The sequence below is a fragment of the Scyliorhinus canicula genome, chromosome 8 (genome assembly GCF_902713615.1).
Source record: "Scyliorhinus canicula chromosome 8, sScyCan1.1, whole genome shotgun sequence".
NCBI classification, from domain to species: Eukaryota; Metazoa; Chordata; class Chondrichthyes; order Carcharhiniformes; family Scyliorhinidae; genus Scyliorhinus; species Scyliorhinus canicula.
In genome coordinates, this window is record NC_052153.1 from 48,118,359 (window position 1) to 48,136,271 (window position 17,913).

At 41.7% G+C, this 17,913-nt stretch overlaps 1 protein-coding gene across 3 annotated transcripts in view; it reads right to left on the bottom strand.

Moving 5' to 3' along the window:
* Positions 1–7,207: 7,207 nt before the first annotated feature.
* Positions 7,208–17,913, bottom strand: part of tnksa (tankyrase, TRF1-interacting ankyrin-related ADP-ribose polymerase a) — a 181,252-nt gene continuing 170,546 nt past the window's right edge. For 2 of the 3 annotated variants that reach the window (XM_038804500.1, XM_038804499.1), the window contains 3 exons: positions 16,740–16,926; positions 12,809–12,965; positions 7,208–12,025 (listed from right to left, as the gene is read on the bottom strand). In XM_038804500.1, coding sequence (XP_038660428.1) covers positions 11,939–12,025; positions 12,809–12,965; positions 16,740–16,926 — 431 coding nt within the window. In that variant the 3' untranslated portion in view covers positions 7,208–11,938. Of the gene's footprint in view, positions 12,026–12,808; positions 12,966–16,739; positions 16,927–17,913 lie in introns of those variants that run through there. The other variant, XR_005461565.1, reaches the window with a different exon arrangement.

Below are 17,913 nucleotides of genomic sequence, written 5' to 3' on the forward strand. Positions count from 1 at the left end.
CCATCTGACTCAGAGCGCCATCAACTGGTTGAGCCTGGCATTTGGTGACAGTCATAGATTAAGTGTAGCTGACCCATCTATAATTGTCCTTTTACCACATCAACTCAGTATGTGTAGAGTTACATATCTGCCAGAGGTTGTAGTCATGGTGCATGTGGTTATTTAATCACTTGGCTGGATCTGAGTGGTCTCTTGCAATCCTCGGGTCCCCAGTGTACAAACGTTGAAATAATTATCAATTGCCAACTTTTGTGATCCCAACTCCTCCTCCAAAAACGTATTTTTAAAAAATATGTATTTTATTACATGGATTGGCCATGCTAAATTGCTCTTAGCGACCAAAAAGGTTAGATGGGGTTATTGGGTTACGGGGGTACCGTGGAAATGAGGGCTTAAGTGGGTCGGTGCAGACTCGATGGGCCGAATGGCCGCATTCTGCACTGTATGTTCTAAACATGATCAAAACATGTTACAGCAAATAAGCACCCCGGGAAACATACTTCCCAACAATCAACTATACAGTCTGTTCAGGTTTTTACCTTTTTTCATCCCCTCTTTCCCCCCCCCTCAAACACGGTCACAAACATCTCCCACCTTTCCTCAAACCCCCTGAAGAGCCCCTTAACTCATTCTTCATCTTCTCTACTGCAGGAAGTCGTGTAGGTCACCCAACTAAGCTGCTATCCCTCGTGGCGATGCCGACCGCCACTCCAGCAAAATTCTCTGCCATACAATCAGAGAGGCGAAGGCCACGACATCGGCCTTCCTCCTCTCCATGAGCTCCGGCTTCTCCGAAACACCAAATATTAAGAGCATTCTAATTAGATGTTTCGTTGATGTTAAGTATCCAATAATTGACACTGATTATATAAAGGGGTTGCAGGTGGCATTTGTGTGGTGTGGCGATAGGAGTTTTTTTATGGAGTGTGTTCAAGGAAAATAAACGTGTCTTGAGAAAGGAGCAGAACACTTGACTCTTTACTCAACACCAGCCAGAAGCCAAGACTGTTTACCCGACGCAATGCTTCACTCCATACTCCCCAATTGATCTCCCCTTCCCATTTCTCCTTGATCTTTACCACCCGCTCACCTCCTTGTTCCCCCAGCCACTTGTATATATCCCCAATTCTTCCCTCCCCTTCCACATCTGGAAGCAGCAGTCACTTCAGCTGGGTGCATTCCGGCAACCTAGGGAACCCCCTCCAGACCTTTCGCGCAAAGTCCCTAACATGCAGATACCTGAACTCACTGCCCCTCGGCAGCTCTACCATCTCCCTTAGCTCCTCCAGACTGGCGAACCTTTCCTCCAAATACAGATCCCCCACCTTGACCAGTCTCACTTCCCTCCACCTCAAACTCAGGGGGCGGAATTCTCCCAGCCCTGAGCCGGGCCGGAGAATCCCCGCAACCGGGCTACACCGCCGGTACCATTGCCGCCGGTCGCGGGCCGCTCTACGTGCCCCCCCCCCCACCGATTCACCAGCCCAGATGGGCCGAGCGGCCGTAAGAAAAGAAACGAGTCCCGCCGGGGCCATTCTAACCTGTTGAGCCGGCGGGACCTCGGCGGTGAAGCGTCGGGTGGCGGCCTGTTTGGGGGTGGGGGGATCCGACCCCGATGGGGGGGCATCCAATGTGGCCTGGCCCGCGTTCGGGGCCCACCGATCGGCAGGCTAGCCTCTCTGGCTGGGAGCCTCCTTTCCTATGAGCCGGCCCCTGTAGCCCTGCGCCATGTTGCGTTGGGGCCGGCGCGGAGGCCACTGCGCATGCGCGGAAGCCACTGCGCATGCGCGGATCCCGCGGTGCACAGTTCACGCTGGGATCGGTAGCTGGAGCGGTGCGAACCGCTCCAGTGCCATGCTGGCCCCTATTAGTCCTGGCAGCGGCCCGTTCTGCCATTCTGCCCAGGATTCTCGCACAGCGACGTTAGCACCGACATCCCTTCGACCCTAAAATGCCTCCTCAACTGATTCCATATCTTCACCGTGGACTGCACCACCGGGCTCCCTGAATACCTACTCGGAGCCATTGGCAATGCTGCCATCACCATAGCCCTCAAAATAGACCCCTTACAAGATTCCTCCTCCATCCTAGCCCTCCAAAAACCTATGGCAGCAATATAGATTTGCTCATCTCATCCCCTATATTGTAACTTTACTGCATGTCATTATCACACGTAACAATGGCCGAACCAGACCCGTGCAAAATTTAACAATGATTTCTACCAATGCAGCTGGTTTTTGCACTGAACAGGATAAAATCAGAAATCGCTGGCAGGCAGTGACTAACCTAATCCTGTAAATCGGGGCAAATCTGACTCAGAAGCCAAATTACATTTTTCTTTGGCCCAAATGTGGGCACAGAAATGACATATTTGCATTTCTGGAGTCAGACGCGCTCCATTTGCGCCACAAGCCCATGTAATATATTTGCATTTCTACCTCACCATGGACTCAGGATATCCCAATGCACTGTCCAACCAATGAATTAATTGTTTCTCCCCCGGTCACCTCGCCCCATCCCAAATGCTATTTTCTATTGTGATGCATTTAAACAGAGGATCAATTTGCGAGCAGTAGGGCCATTCAAAAACAGCAAACGTAAGAACTTGGAAGCAGACCATTCGGCCCCTTGAGTCTGCTTCACCATTCAATGGGATCAAAGCTGATCTTCTGCCTCCTCCTGACAGTACCGCATCAACTTTGATTACCAGAGAGATCAAAACTCTGTCAATCTCAGTCTCAAATGTACTGAATGCTGGAACATCCACAACCCTCTGGAATAGACAATTCCAAAGATTCACAACCGTGTGAAGACATTTCTCATTGTTTTTTTTTAAATTTAGATTATTACCCAATTATTTTTTCTAATTAAGGGGCAATTTAGCGTGGCCAATCCACCTACTCAGCACATTTTTGGGTTGTGGGGGCGAAACCCACGCAGACACGGGGAGAATGTGCAAACTCCACACGGACAGTGACCCAGAGCCGGGATCGAACCTGGGACCTCAGCGCCGTGAGGCGGTTGTGCTAACCACTAGGCTAAGGTGCTGCCCTTCATTTCTCATTGTTAAGGTCCCAGATGTGAACCCAACTATTTGCAATTTGGAAAACTGTGAGGAAATGTTCCTGCCCACAAGAGTGATAACAGTGACCAATGGTCAATTTTCTGTTAAAACAAACTATAATTTAAACGCAGAATTAACCACATCAGCAACAAAGAAATTGCTTTACAGTTAACAGTTCTCAAGTAAGAGAACCGTAACTCACTTCCTAAACTACAGCTAAATTCCAATTAAGCAAACCAATACATTTCAAATACCACTCATGAATAAAGTTAACAACCAAGTTTCTACTTGCTTTTCGCGGTGCAGAATCCTTGGAGAGAGAACTTTTAGGACCAAACTGAAACTCCTTTGTTCAGATGAGAGTTCTAGGACCTACTGACTCTTCAGATAAATCTGGCTCCTCCCATTAACTACATCATTTAGAGCTAAGAGAGGGCATGAAAAATCCTTGGCGGGTAGGATCAAGGAAAACCCCAAGGCCTTTTACACATACGTGAGAAATATGAGAATGACTAGAGTGAGAGTAGGTCCGATTAAGGACAGTAGCGGGAGATTGTGTATTGAGTCTGAAGAGATAGGAGAGGTCTTGAACAAGTATTTTTCTTCAGTATTTACAAATGAGAGGGGCCATATTGTTGGAGAGGACAGCGTGAAGCAGACTGATAAGCTTGAGGAGATACTTGTCAGGAAGGAAGATGTGTTGCGCGTTTTGAAAAACTTGAGGATAGACAAGTCCCCCGGGCCTGACGGGATATATCCAAGGATTCTATGGGAAGCAAGAAATGAAATTGCAGAGCCGTTGGCAATGATCTTTTCATCCTCGCTGTCAACAGGGGTGGTACCAGAGGATTGGAGAGTGGCGAATGTCGTGCCCCTGTTCAAAAAGGGAATAGGGATAACCCTGGGAATTACAGGCCAGTTAGTCTTACTTCGGTGGTAGGCAAAGTAATGGAAAGGGTACTGAGGGATAGGATTTCTGAGCATCTGGAAAGGCATTGCTTGATTAGGGATAGTCAGCACGGATTTGTGAGGGGTAGGTCTTGCCTTACAAGTCTTATTGAATTCTTTGAGGAGGTGACCAAGCATGTGGATGAAGGTAAAGCAGTGGATGTAGTGTACATGGATTTTAGTAAGGCATTTGATAAGGTTCCCCATGGTAGGCTTATGCAGAAAGTAAGGAGGCATGGGATAGTGGGAAATTTGGCCAGTTGGATAACAAACTGGCTAACTGATAGAAGACAGAGAGTTGTGGTGGATGGCAAATATTCAGCCTGGAGCCCAGTTATCAGTGGCGTACCGCAGGGATCAGTTCTGGGTCCTCTGCTGTTTGTGATTTTCATTAACGACTTGGATGAGGGAGTTGAAGGGTGGGTCAGTAAATTTGCAGATGATACGAAGATTGGTGGAGTTGTGGATAGTGAGGAGGGCTGTTGTCGGCTTCAAAGAGACATAGATAGAATGCAGAGCTGGGCTGAGAAGTGGCAGATGGAGTTTAACCCTGACAAGTGTGAGGTTGTCCATTTTGGAAGGACAAATCTGAATGCGGAATACAGGGTTAATGGTAGGGTTCTTGGCAATGTGGAGGAGCAGAGAGATCTTGGGGTCTATGTTCATTGTTCTTTGAAAGTTGCCACTCAAGTGGATAGAGCTGTGAAGAAGGCCTATGGTGTGCTAGCGTTCATTAGCAGAGGGATTGAATTTAAGAGCCGTGAGGTGATGATGCAGCTGTACAAAACCTTGGTCAGGCCACATTTGGAGTACTGTGTGCAGTTCTGGTCACCTCATTTTAGGAAGGATGTGGAAGCTTTGGAAAAGGTGCAAAGGAGATTTACCAGGATGTTGCCTGGAATGGAGAGTAGGTCTTATGAGGAAAGGTTGAGGGTGCTGGGCCTTTTCTCATTAGAACGGAGAAGGATGAGGGGCGACTTGATAGAGGTTTATAAGATGATCAGGGGAATAGATAGAGTAGATAGTCAGAGACTTTTTCCCCGGGTGGAACACACCATTACAAGGGGACATAAATTTAAGATAAATGGTGGAAGATATAGAGGGGATGTCAGAGGTAGGTTCTTTACCCAGAGAGTAGTGGGGGCATGGAATGCACTGCCTGTGGTAGTAGTTGAGTCGGAAAATTTATGGACCTTCAAACGGCTATTGGATAGGTACTTGGATTAGGGTAGAATAAGGGAGTGTAGGTTAACTTCTTAAGGGCAGCACGGTAGCATTGTGGATAGCACAATTGCTTCACAGCTCCAGGGTCCCAAGTTCGATTTCGACTTGGGTCACTGTCTGTGTGGAGTCTGCACATCCTCCCCGTGACTGCGTGGGTTTCCTCCGGGTACTCCGGTTTCCTCCCACAGTCCAAAGATGTGCAGGTTGGGTGGATTGGCCATGACAAATTGTCCAAAATTCTATGATTAACCTAGGACAAAAGTTCGGCGCAACATCGTGGGCCGAAGGGCCTGTTCTGTGCTGTATTTCTCTATCTGTACCCAAAGCATAAGGCACTCTTTTGCCTCTTCTTACAAGGTTTCCCCTGATTTGTCTAGCCAGGACAAAACACAATATCCCTCAAAAAAATAATCCCCCCCGACCCTACCGAGTACGTTGTGGTGATGCTCGGAAATCTGGTCAGGGAGGGCTTGGCAAAGCCCCCAGAGGTGGACCGCCCCCATAGGTCACTACAGCAGCGGCACAAGACAGGGGAACCACCGCGGACAATGATAGTGAGGCTTCATTGGTTCCAGGACAAAGAATGCATCCTGAGGTGGGAAACTAACACAAGGGCGTGCAAGTGGGAAGGACACACCATCCGCTGGGGAACCCGAAAGGGTTGTAAAAATGAGAACTTGATCCATTAGGGGGAATTTTAGCAATAGTTATTTCTGACCAAAGTGGTCCAGTGTCTTTGGTAGTGAAATTGAACAATGGAAGGGTTGTTCTCAGGCACCAAGATCATATTTGTCTACGTCATGACTTTATTTATTAACTTGATGAATGCAAAAAAGCTCAATATAACACAATAGAAGGAAATATGGCTGTGGAAATTCAACAAGTGGTTCCTGTTGTACCAGGACTTCCAGTGGACTCTACGTCAGGAGAGGGACATTCATGCAGATACTCAACCTACACCTGTGCCCACAAGTACAGTTGAACTAAACCAAGCATCATCAGAGTTGACTGGAGTCATCAGTGGTACTGCGAAGGTCAAAGCGGAGTTGCAAAGCTCCTGAAAGACTGATGTATCATTAAGGCATTAGTTTATTTGTATTTCTGTCTTTAAAGGAGATTAAAATTTATGGGAGAAGTGCTACGCATCTTACTTAAATCCATTGCTGATGCCATCAGTAAGTGCTGTAACGTCATTAATTGTTGATACTTGTGTATATTTGTATTTAACTGCCATTAGTTCAGTTAATTATTTTGATGCGTAGCTGGCTGCTCCCCTTTTTGAGACCATACTGTACTTTAAACTTCATTATTTTAATATAATTTAATTTAGAGTACCCAATTCTTTTTCCAATTAAGGGGCAATTTAGATTGGCCAATTCACCTATCCTGCACATCTTTTTGGTTTGTGGGGGTGAGACCCACGCAGACATGGGGAGAATGTGCAAACTCCACATGGACAGTGACCCGGGTCCTCGGCGCAGTGCTAACTACTGCGCCATCATGCTGCCCCTATGTAAAAAAATAACTTTATTTATTAACTTGATTAATGCAATTAGACTACCTTTTAGTTGTCAAGTTACCACATATCAATTTATACTGGCTTTTATTTAACCTTAGCTTGATCTGGGACTTGGTTGGTCTTTCTGAAGGATGCAAGGTATGCAGTCCAAAATGTGCAGGTTAGGTGTTTTGGCCATGATCAATGTGTGGGGTAATGGGGATAGGGTGGGGAAGTGGGCCTGGTCAAAGTGCTCTTTCAGAGGTTTGGTGCAGATAAATGGATTTATTCCAAATCTTACATTTATGTAGTCAAAAATAACTCCCCTTCATAAAATGCATCTGAAATACACAGAAATCACGTGCAGATGTTCTGTGGAAGAGCGTGTAGTTTCAAGTTTTGTACATTCTCTGGTATTCAGTGAACAGAGTACTTCAGTACTTGATCTCATCACAAACTGTCGGAAACAAATCTGAGAGCAACAAGTTTATTAAGTTGGCATCACTGCAGGTTACTAACAGTTACTTCAGTACCACACACATCACAACTCAGCACATCTTTACAAGTCAAACCTTCCACACAGCTGTACACTCTGAAATTCAGAAATAATCAGAGACTTAAATGAAAGGATAGGGGGAAAAACAAGATTATAATTAAAATAAAAACATCTATTTATACCAATCAGGTTTACATCTCTCCCTTCCTTCTTGTTGGTGTAAACATATTCACATTTCCAACATTATTTTCATTGATATTACTACCAATACATTTACAAACTAAAATACATATGTACAATCTCCATTGTTTATACGTACAATTTCAAGCCACTGGAAAAGTGAATGGCATCTATATTAAATTACTCAACACCCATTTCAAGTGTTCTCCTGCAAAAACATTAGCACCTTGTATTGACAAAATGTGCATATTAAAAATACCATAATTACAAAGTAAAATACAAAACAGAAGGTCACTTGATTTATCAAGTACAATACATAATACATTCCATAACATATACTGTAAATGGTAACCTAGGGGTTAATAAAAGAAAAACAACTCAATCTGAAGGAGGAAGCTTAAATAACTGAAAACAAGTGATGCATTGCTTCTTTAATGAAGAAGGCAGTTAATCTGGTGAATTGTTTTAAGGACTGAAAAGGTTTCCTTTCCTTGAATTCTGCTGCATGTTATTTAAATGACAAACACATCAATATACCGAAGGGAACGGATTTATTAAGAACTCAGTGGTATGTGTTTGTGGTGAATCTTATCTAGATATCATCCACAGTCTATGCATGGAACTGTCAGCCACATTTTACAGACTGCACAGAAACACAATTGTTCAAAGAGTACAAATACCTCTTATGCCAACAGTTTGGGAAGCTTAGATGCATTTGATAATAGGCCAGAGGCCAGCATAAGTGCGTCATGGACAAACTACTGAAAAAGCTTAAATTGTCTGTTTTAAGGGTGATTTGTAAGGTGAAAAAAACATGACTTTTCTCCTTCAAAATGTTATTTAGTTCGAAACAGGGGCTTTCTGTTGATGTAGCCCTGCTTCCCAGCTGGTAGATGGTAAAACTGTATTCCCAATAACAATCTGTGCAATTGTCTTGCATATAACACCATCTGCTGTCCACTCATTGCTAATTCCTTAAAGGCAAGCCAAAATGTTGCTCGACTTGCAATCTCAATATCCCAAATAATATATGCTAAAATAACTCAAAATTGCTCTAAAACGTGATTATCTGTGCAAAATATAAAATTAATGGATACATGAATGCAGCATTAATGTGAATTGTTAAATACAACAGTAAAACAAATGTGCAAAACAAGGTCATCATATCAAAGCTTTACTGCAATGTTGGTTATAAAACAAACCGTGAGGCAATTCTCATTCTCTGGGGATTTATGCAGACTCTGTTTAAAAAAATAAAGCTTATACACACCTTCAGTCATGCAGCAAGCAAGCTTTTCAAAATGATTACACCTTTTGATGCGGTTTAGCAATGAGGGCTTGCAATACAATTAAGTTGTTGTTCAATAATCAAGCTAAATTGTGGAACCAAAAGTGAACATTACATAATCTGAGTAAATAAAACAGAAGACAGCTGGTAAACTAAAGTACAGAATAAAAGTGTAGCATTTGTATGGAACTTTGCATTTACTTGCAAGCTATAGTTAAGGACACAATTTTCAAAATACTTTCAGCTTCTACCCCAGCCTACTGGTACATTAACAAATTGGCCACCAAATTTAGCTACTCAGTTGTAATATGGGCAGAGATGCAACTAATTGTATTAAGCTTCAGGTGTTATGTGAACTTTATTACAAGGTACATTTTTTAAAAAGCCCAGATTAAAGGGTGAAATTTCTCAAAAGTAAAAAAAAATCAAGACCCCCTTTCAGGATCACATAACTGCGATGTCACATTATGTTTGTAGATCACCACAGCTATTTTTGCAATATTTGAATACAATGAAGTTTTAACTTGAGTCACTTATTTAGAGACGAATCGTTCCAGAAAATCAACATGACCTTGCTGTGTGATAGTACATTAACACTCGGGTTCTAGTTCCTGAAGCAAATGCAGACCAACTATATCAGTATCGTGTGAAAATTCTTACAGTAAGAATGTTTCCAGCTAACATTAGTGATGCACTCCACGTTAGAGAACTGGTCAGTATATGCTACCAGAAGGTTGATTTTCAGAAATCAACTGGCCAACAATTAGTGTTGTGATCATCACTGTCTTACAACAGTTCATGTGACTCAAAGTTAAATTTGCTACAAGTTTGCATTGAACAATCAATATGAAAGATTCTTGAATTTAAAACATTTTCCAAATGCATTTCACTTCAGTTCAAACCACTCTATCCCTCTCCACCAGGCCACCTACAGAAATGAGAACACAACTTTTACACTACATTTCAATTTTACAGAACTACAGGTCATCAATGATATTACTGTGACTAAGGTACGGAGTATGTCACCAGCACGCACAACTAAACACAAAATGAGGGAGATGCCATTTACAAATACAAGGAATTGCCAACAGATTGTGAAGAGAGTTAATTTACTTATTCAAAATGAATAAGGTAACACATTGCAAAAGCAAAATTCATTTCATCTGCAATATAACACCATTGTGCATCACATCAGATAAGTAATTCAAACTGATCACACTAGTTGGAGTAGACAATATGAGGGCAGCCGATGATAATCCGAAGAGCAAAACACACATTAAGGGGAGCATAGGTTGAGAGCTTAAATAGCAAAACATGGTGACAACTTCCAAACTACCTAAAACAGTAAAGGACATGGTTCCTTATATACTACAAATAGCTAACATGGATAGTTTGACATGTACGTGGACTCACATCAATTCTGGCATATGTGGAAGGGTACAGCAATGGTTGGATATACAAATTTGACTGAATGGGACCACCACACTCTTCCCTCACCATACCCCCCAAAAAAGATTTAATCTGATCATCTCCTGAACAAAAGGCCTATCGGACTCTCATTCCCACTATGCATTGGGATATCAAATCTATTTGAGTGCACAAGTAAGCAGTCAATCAGGATTGAACAATGAGCACACGTCGTGACTAGATCTGCTTCATAATGCATACTTGATATCAGGATCTTCAGCATACAAAAAAATCCTATGGTAATAATTTTCAGAAAACTATATCCTGCACTTTCAATTACTTTTTAGTTTGGCTTTAGAATTAAATAAAATTGAATATGTCTACTGAAAATTATTATTCTGCAGTGATGACTTTATAACAGCCTCAGGTTTAAATGCATTCCAGCATAGCTTTTAGACATGTGCATGACTTCATTTTGAGATTAATGTTTTCAAAATTATAGAATTAGAATTAAGTGTACAAAAAATGCAATTTAATCTCAGGGCTCCAAAGACATTCATAAAGTCCTATGGTCTCACACTTGTGGGTTTTGTAATCTGAATCATGCTCCCAGAGTAAACTACAGTCTTGCTGCACCCAATTGTGTAAAATTTTATTGATAAAGCGAACAGAGTTAAGAGTTCAGAAAGCTTTATAAAGTGAGATGTGGTTTTTGTCATTTATAAATGTCAATCGGGTTGCACTAGAAAACCTCAAAGTAATTTTTGTTCCACATCACCATTTCAAAGACAATAATCAACCAGAATGCAATGCACCAGTCTATATTTGTTTGAGGCTTATTCCATTTTGTCTATGCTATACATTAGCCAATATTGAGACTTCTTGCAGTGCCAAGATGACACCAGTTATCTGTGAAGAATCTTACTTCATACTTTACACATATAGCCATTAACCACATTTTTAAGACTACAGACAAACATTTAAGTTTTTATTTTTGTGTGAACTATACACAAATGTCAAAAATTTAACTTGGGTCATGTGAAAGTGCAAAACTTCACTGGATACTCAAAACTATCAGAACAGATGGAACAATCTTCAAAGATGGAAAAACCAAACTGTTATTATAGATGCCATACCCATGCAAATTACCTGCCTCATAGATGTTCACTTGCATGTTGATTATGAACTGTTCTGAGCTATTGAGTTTTGCAATACTGATCTTGGTTGAAGCAATATCACTGGTTTACAGCATTGTTATCAATTGCCCCACATTAAGCAACTTGAATCTTTTCAGAAACAGACTAATTCTGTGCCTTTTGTGTGGGGGTGCTATGGTTCAAAATCGTCAGTTTTTGTTAGATATACTGGCTTTCTAAAAAGAGACAGTTCAATGCCAAAGCGGATTATGACAGACCACACCTCTTCCAGGACTTGAATTAACCATGGAGGTAATTACTGTGATCAAAGTTAGAATCCACGCAGAGGTACTTTTAAAACTGCCCTTAAGTTTCCCGACCAACAGCACATCAAAAGCTCCAGTAACTTTTAAAAATGAGGCGAGAGGGAGAACAAGTAAAAATAGCAAATCCAATGTAGCCCAAAGCTAATAATAACAAGCATTCTTGAGGGAAGGACAATTTACAAACACAGCTATCGGATCTGGTGGCGAAATCAAGATTTCTTTCTTGAGGGAGAAGTAAAGAATCATAAACTGAAACACCAGTTTTATTGTTAAAGTTTTTCTCAAATAAATATTGTAACAGTCATTGGAAAGGCATTCATCACAAAGAGCCTGAGGTGCAAGTTCACTTTGGTGCCAAGGTTTGACTTGGACTATGACTTCTGTTCATTTGTCGTTATCTGCTGTGACGGACTTTCTGGCTTCAAGATCTGGTATGTGATGAGGTATTCTGGATATGCCTGGTAAAGATGTGCAAGTGTTAAAATGGCTAAAATGCAAAGGACAATGAGACAGAATACTGTTCAAACATTAGCTTGAAATCTGACATTTGATTAGTGAAATGTAGAGGTGTATTTCCCAAAGAATGCTTTTACGTCTGCGAGACAGCCCTGATACTAAATACATGCCCTTTTGAATAAGGAATTTTTTTTGAGGTTGGGTTACAATCCCTAAATGTCAAATTATCCCAAGCAAGCTATCTATTGCAACAAAGAAAATGGGCGAGTATAATTGTACAAGCTGTTTACTTGTGTGTCTCTGAAGCTGACCAAAAGATGGCGCCATTTTTCACACAGCAAAGTTCCGCCAACTAGATCAATGGGTATCTAGTTTGATTTCTAATAACTGAGGCACAAGTGCTGGTCAGGATGTCAGGACAATTCCCAGTTTTTCTTTAAATACTGTACTGCAATGAAGTCTTTAACGTCCACCACAACATTTCAGTTTCATCGACAAATCAGCTTTGAAATGTCACCAAAGCCTAATGGATCACAGTTAAAGCACAAAATATTGCATTAAAACTCAAGCAATAAAGAGTTCACGAAAAAACTCTCCCATGATATGAGTTAGCCATATTAAACTGATGGGTAATGGTGACTTTAAATGATTATGAAATTTACATGAGACGCTTTCATGATTATACTGACCCAATCTTGATAATCACCTAGCAAATAACTCTCAACATTGCTTGTTTCTTAATAATTTCTTGTTGAAGGCTATATAATCCCCAGATAGTTCAGTACCTGTTCTCCTCTGTAGATGACATATTCTGCATAAGCAAGTCCATTGACACTAGGCCTCCCAATCACAGAATGATGTCCTGGTGGTGCGTGAGCCATCTTCATTGCGCTGAACTGTAGGAATGACTTCCCGAGTGTAACTCTACAGAAGAGCATTTGTCTGCAATCAAAATAAACATAGCACCATGTGAACCAAATGTATAACCAAAATTTTACATTGTCCTTCAGAGGTAGGAAAATGTGAAGCAAAACAAGTCGACTTACTACACCACTGAAGCACTGATGATAGATTCAGACATTATACTATATACATTATATTCATAATGACTAAAAATACATGTAACTAGATATGAAACCAACAGAAGCTTGGGAGCTGCTATTATATAAAAAGACATTACAATGTAAACCAAAATGTTAAAGAGGTGGCAGAAAGAACATTGGGAATCCCTCCTCCCTGGTATTGAGAGCACATCACATATTTCAGTACCTTCCACAAATGTCCACTTGTCACCTGTAGGCAGAGTGTGACTTGGATATACATCATTGTTGAACCCAGTCCGAACATTTGCACGCCAACAGAGGTTACAGTTAGCAGCAGGAACCCAAGCTGATGTTTCCTTTTCTCTTAGATAACACTATGCAGATCAGGGATTGAGCCCTTGACTTTGCTGGTTTGCTACAGCACAGTATGCTGTGTCCATGATGCCAATGGAAAAATTTGCAAAATACAGCTTAGAACTGGGAAGCAACCAGAATTTAGCAAGTAACAAATTCTTGGAAATATGCAATAGACCCTTCAGCATCTGAATTGTGAAAGAATAGGCTAAGATTTGCGGTATCCACCAGGCAAGTGAGCTCCTTAAGCTCTGACAGTGGGGCTCAAGGCAGGGCTGGTTTAGCTCAGTGGGCTGGACAGCTGGTTTGTGATGCAGAACAAGGCCAGCAGTGCGGGTTCAATTCCCTTACCAGCTGAGAATTCTGAATTCTCCCTCTGTGTACCTGAACAGGCGCCGGAAGGTGGCGACTAGGGGCTTTTCACAGTAACTTCATTGCAGTGTTAATGTAAGCCTACTTGTGATACTAAAGGTTATTTATTTATTTTTAAGGATACGCTCCAAAGCCTTGGAGAGGATGCAGAGTAGTTATACTGTAATAGTACCATGGATGAGGGATTTCAATTATGTATCAAGACTTACAGCAGCGAATATTAAGAGGTTTAAGAATGATCTTAAAATTAAGAGGTGTTTTGATAAGGTAGTGAGAAACGGTTTCCACTAGGAAAGGAATTGGTAACTAGGGTCTACAGATTTAAGATAATAAGCAAAAGAATTTGGAGGAGATTGAGATTAATTTTGCATCGACTGGTGGTGATCTTTCTGTGTGGAGTCTGCACGTCCTCTCCGTGTGCGCGTGGGTTTCCTCCGGGTGCTCCGGTTTCCTCCCACAGTCCAAAGATGTGCGGGTTAGGTGGATTGGCCATGCTAAATTGCCCGTAGTGTAAGGTTAATGGGGGGATTGTTGGGATATGGGTTACGTGGGTTTGAGTGGGGTGATCATTGTTCGGCACAACATTGAGGGCCGAAGGGCCTGTTCTGTGCTGTACTGTTCTATGTTCTATGTTCTATGTTCTATCTGGAATAAATGGCGGTGGAAAAAGATTCATTCATAAAGGAATTAGATATTTATACTTGTAAAGGGAAAAGAATTGCAGCATTATAGGGAAAGATCAGAGGCTGACGTTAATTGGATAGGTTCTTTCAAAACAGCCAGCATGATCATTATGGGGACAAGAGAGGTTGTTGTGAAATAAGGCATGTGTGTGTGTGAGTGAAAGCATAGTAAGGAGGCTTTCTGATCAGATATGGGGTGATGAATGTAATAAATTGTTGCTTTTTATATTTGTTGCAGTCATGTTATTAAAAAATGGCTTTAAGATGCATACAGCCAGAATGTCTACTAAAGTTGTGATTAATGGGTTGTAAAAGTGAATTAATCACTGATTTTTCTGGGGAACTGTTCTGCTAATAGATTTGAGAAGCCTTTACTTGTTTACAGATAGGTGGCTAATTGAATATTGTTTTGTTTGGAGGTCCCTGGGGTGTAGATAATTTATGAGAGATATTGTATTTGGTCATGGGATATCTTGTGGGAGGAGACAGAAGAATGCCTTCGGTTTGGGTAGAGATGGTGTAATTAAGGGAAGGAACCAGGTCTGTCTGTAGTTTCAGTTTAGGATGCCAAGAAGTGCCTTTCAATTTGCTCCTGAGATTCTCGCCAAGGGCTCTGCAAAGCGAAAAGTAGACCTGAATGTTAACTTTATTTATAAAGTGATACTTGAACTATATTGGTTTGCTTAATTGGAATAAGTGGCAGGTGTAGGGAGTAAGTTGAAGCTTTTCTTTCTACTTAGGAACTATTGTAACTCATCTGTAAAGTTACTTCTTTGTTCCTCATGTGGTTAATTCTGTGTTTAAATTAAAGTTTGTTTTAACATAAAAAGATGTATGCCTCTTAGTCACTGTGGTGCAGTCACCTTTCCTCAGATTTACAAATTAAAAATTGTTTGGGTTCTCATCCTGAATCCCAACAGAGGGAAAACTTATGCGGAATCAAAAGGAGAATGCATCAGGAGAGAGAAAATATACACTGTTCAAATGTACAAGTAAGATGATGGAAGTAGACACAAGAAGCACACTGTTAATTTATCTATATTTTACTCTGCACATGCACACTTTAAAATAAACTCTAAAACCTAAACCAGCTCAGATATCGCTTTAAAAACTGTAACATGGAAAACGGGTAAGGCCATTGATTTAGATTCACATACAATGGTACATGGTACCACACAGGTCCATCAGCTAATGATGTTTCTGCTGGCTGTGAGAAAAAAAGCTTTCAAATTAATCCCACTCTATTGCGCTTTACCCATGGCCCTATAATTGTTTGGTAGTATTAGGCCAAGAAGATAGTACAAGCTCTACTTTTTCACTTCACTGAGTTTAAGGTATCTTGATTCTTTAATTTCACTGTACTAAGCAAAATATTGTCCCTTAACGTAGGCGTAGACATGGGGAGAGGGTCTCTTAGCAACAGCCTCAGACTTGTTTATAGTTTTTCCCTTTGTCAAGTTTCTTCCCTCTGCTCCTGAAGGCGTGCACACTTTTCCAAACCTGGCTTCACCAGAAACATAGAGCGTACAGTCCAGAAGAGGTTAATCCTACTGCTGAAGCTTCATGGTGAAGAAATGGCAGGTGGATGAGGAGAGATTGTCAGGTTGGTGGTTAGTTGGGTCAGATCTGGGGCGTGTCATGTAGTGGGGTTGTGTCGGGGGAAAATCAGGTGGTCAGAGCGGTAACTGGGAGTTGTAGGCTAGTCAGGTTGGTAAGGCGGAGTTGGGTGGGGCAGTCAGGTGGTGAGGTCAGGGGTTAGAGAGGAAAGTTGGGCTGGCCAGTGCAAGTGATTTGGGGTGGGGGTTGAATCAGTTCTGTAGTCACCAAGAGTTACACTAGGGTTTTTCTGTAGAACATTTCCGTGGTAACTATTCAGGTAAATAGGTTAGAACTGTTCAAAGTCTCCAACTCAGATTTGGGAGCGTTATTTGAGGATCCAAACAAGCCCATCAGAAGTTCAAAATTTCCGACCAATTCCCAGAGTCACTGAGTTGGAACTTCGAAGGAACTCCCTTGCGCATCTTCCAGGTTACCACCCTACTGCCCAGAGGCTGATAGATATTGAATACTGAATCTATTTTGGTGATGTTGGGGTGGGGGTGGGGTGTTAAATGGAGGGTTAAATATTGGCCGGGACACAAGATAACAAGTTAGAATATTTTCTTTTCCCAAATTGAATGCTGTGCTGAATTATCAGTCATGCTTTTGCTTTTCACTTTAAAATAAACCTGAAACAGTTTCCACAGAGGAAGCATTACCCTTACCTGTGGCATATGTAACATGACCTATCCTTATGGGTTGGGCATCCAGTACCTCCACCTATGCCATAGACATACTGATTACTTTTAGAGGAATTTTCTGCAAAGTAAATTCCTGCACCAAACATCCCACCAATGTATGCATGTCTTTCATCAAACCCTTTGTAAATAATCGCATTGATGAATGGAGAGCCTAGAATGAAAATAGATCATTCACATTAGCTTGACATAACATGGATTTACAAGACAATTTTCCCACTCACATATATTGCTTCAGTCATTACAAAGCTTAGGTCGATATGGAAAACAAAACTGAACTTGACCAACATAAATTATTTGTACCATGCCCAGTAGTTAAATAATAGAAGTTGCACTGGAAAGACAAACTGAAAGGTCAGTAACTGAAACTTGATGAATCCAAGTGATTTAGCAGGGTGCTGGATGAAGTGAAATGCTTTAGGACCATTGGTGAGCAGGGACGATGAACATTAAATGCAAAGCTAACTTCCACTTTTGTCTTTTTGTCGTTGAAGTATCTCTGGTTTCCATGTGGCAAGCAGTAACCTGATCCTAAACCTGCCAGGTTTATAGAGTTCAGCCGACACTTAGACAAAATAGTCTACTGCCACTAATATTAATGCGCAGAGCTGGCCCAAACAATTCTGCACTCCCTAGCAAGTAAGAGGTGACAAGCAGATCTCAAAAAGGGAAAGGACTTTTCCAGCACATAAATATTACACAATGAGAAAAAAGAGTGACCTACCTGCAAAACAGCATGAATGACATTACAAAGCTTCTGGGAGAGTTTGGAGCCTTCTCGGGCGAGAAGCTCAACTTAAGCACAAGTGAACGCAAGACGGGAGGGACAGGGCTGAAGGTTCTACCATTCAAAATAGCCCGAAGCAAATTCTGCCACCTTGGGATTCAGATAACCCATGACTGGAGACGGATCCACAAGAGATGGAATGCACTCCCGTTTTCCCTGGCGGGACTGGTGCAGACGATCAAGTTGAATGTACTGCCGTACTGCCCAGGTTCCTCTTCCTATTCAGATCCTACCGATCTACATCCCCAAGGTATTTTTTCAAGCAATAGACAAAATGATTACGGCTTTTGGGGCGGGTGGGCGGGGGAGGAGAGAGAGAGAGAGAAATTCAAGTATCCCTAAAACAACACGGCA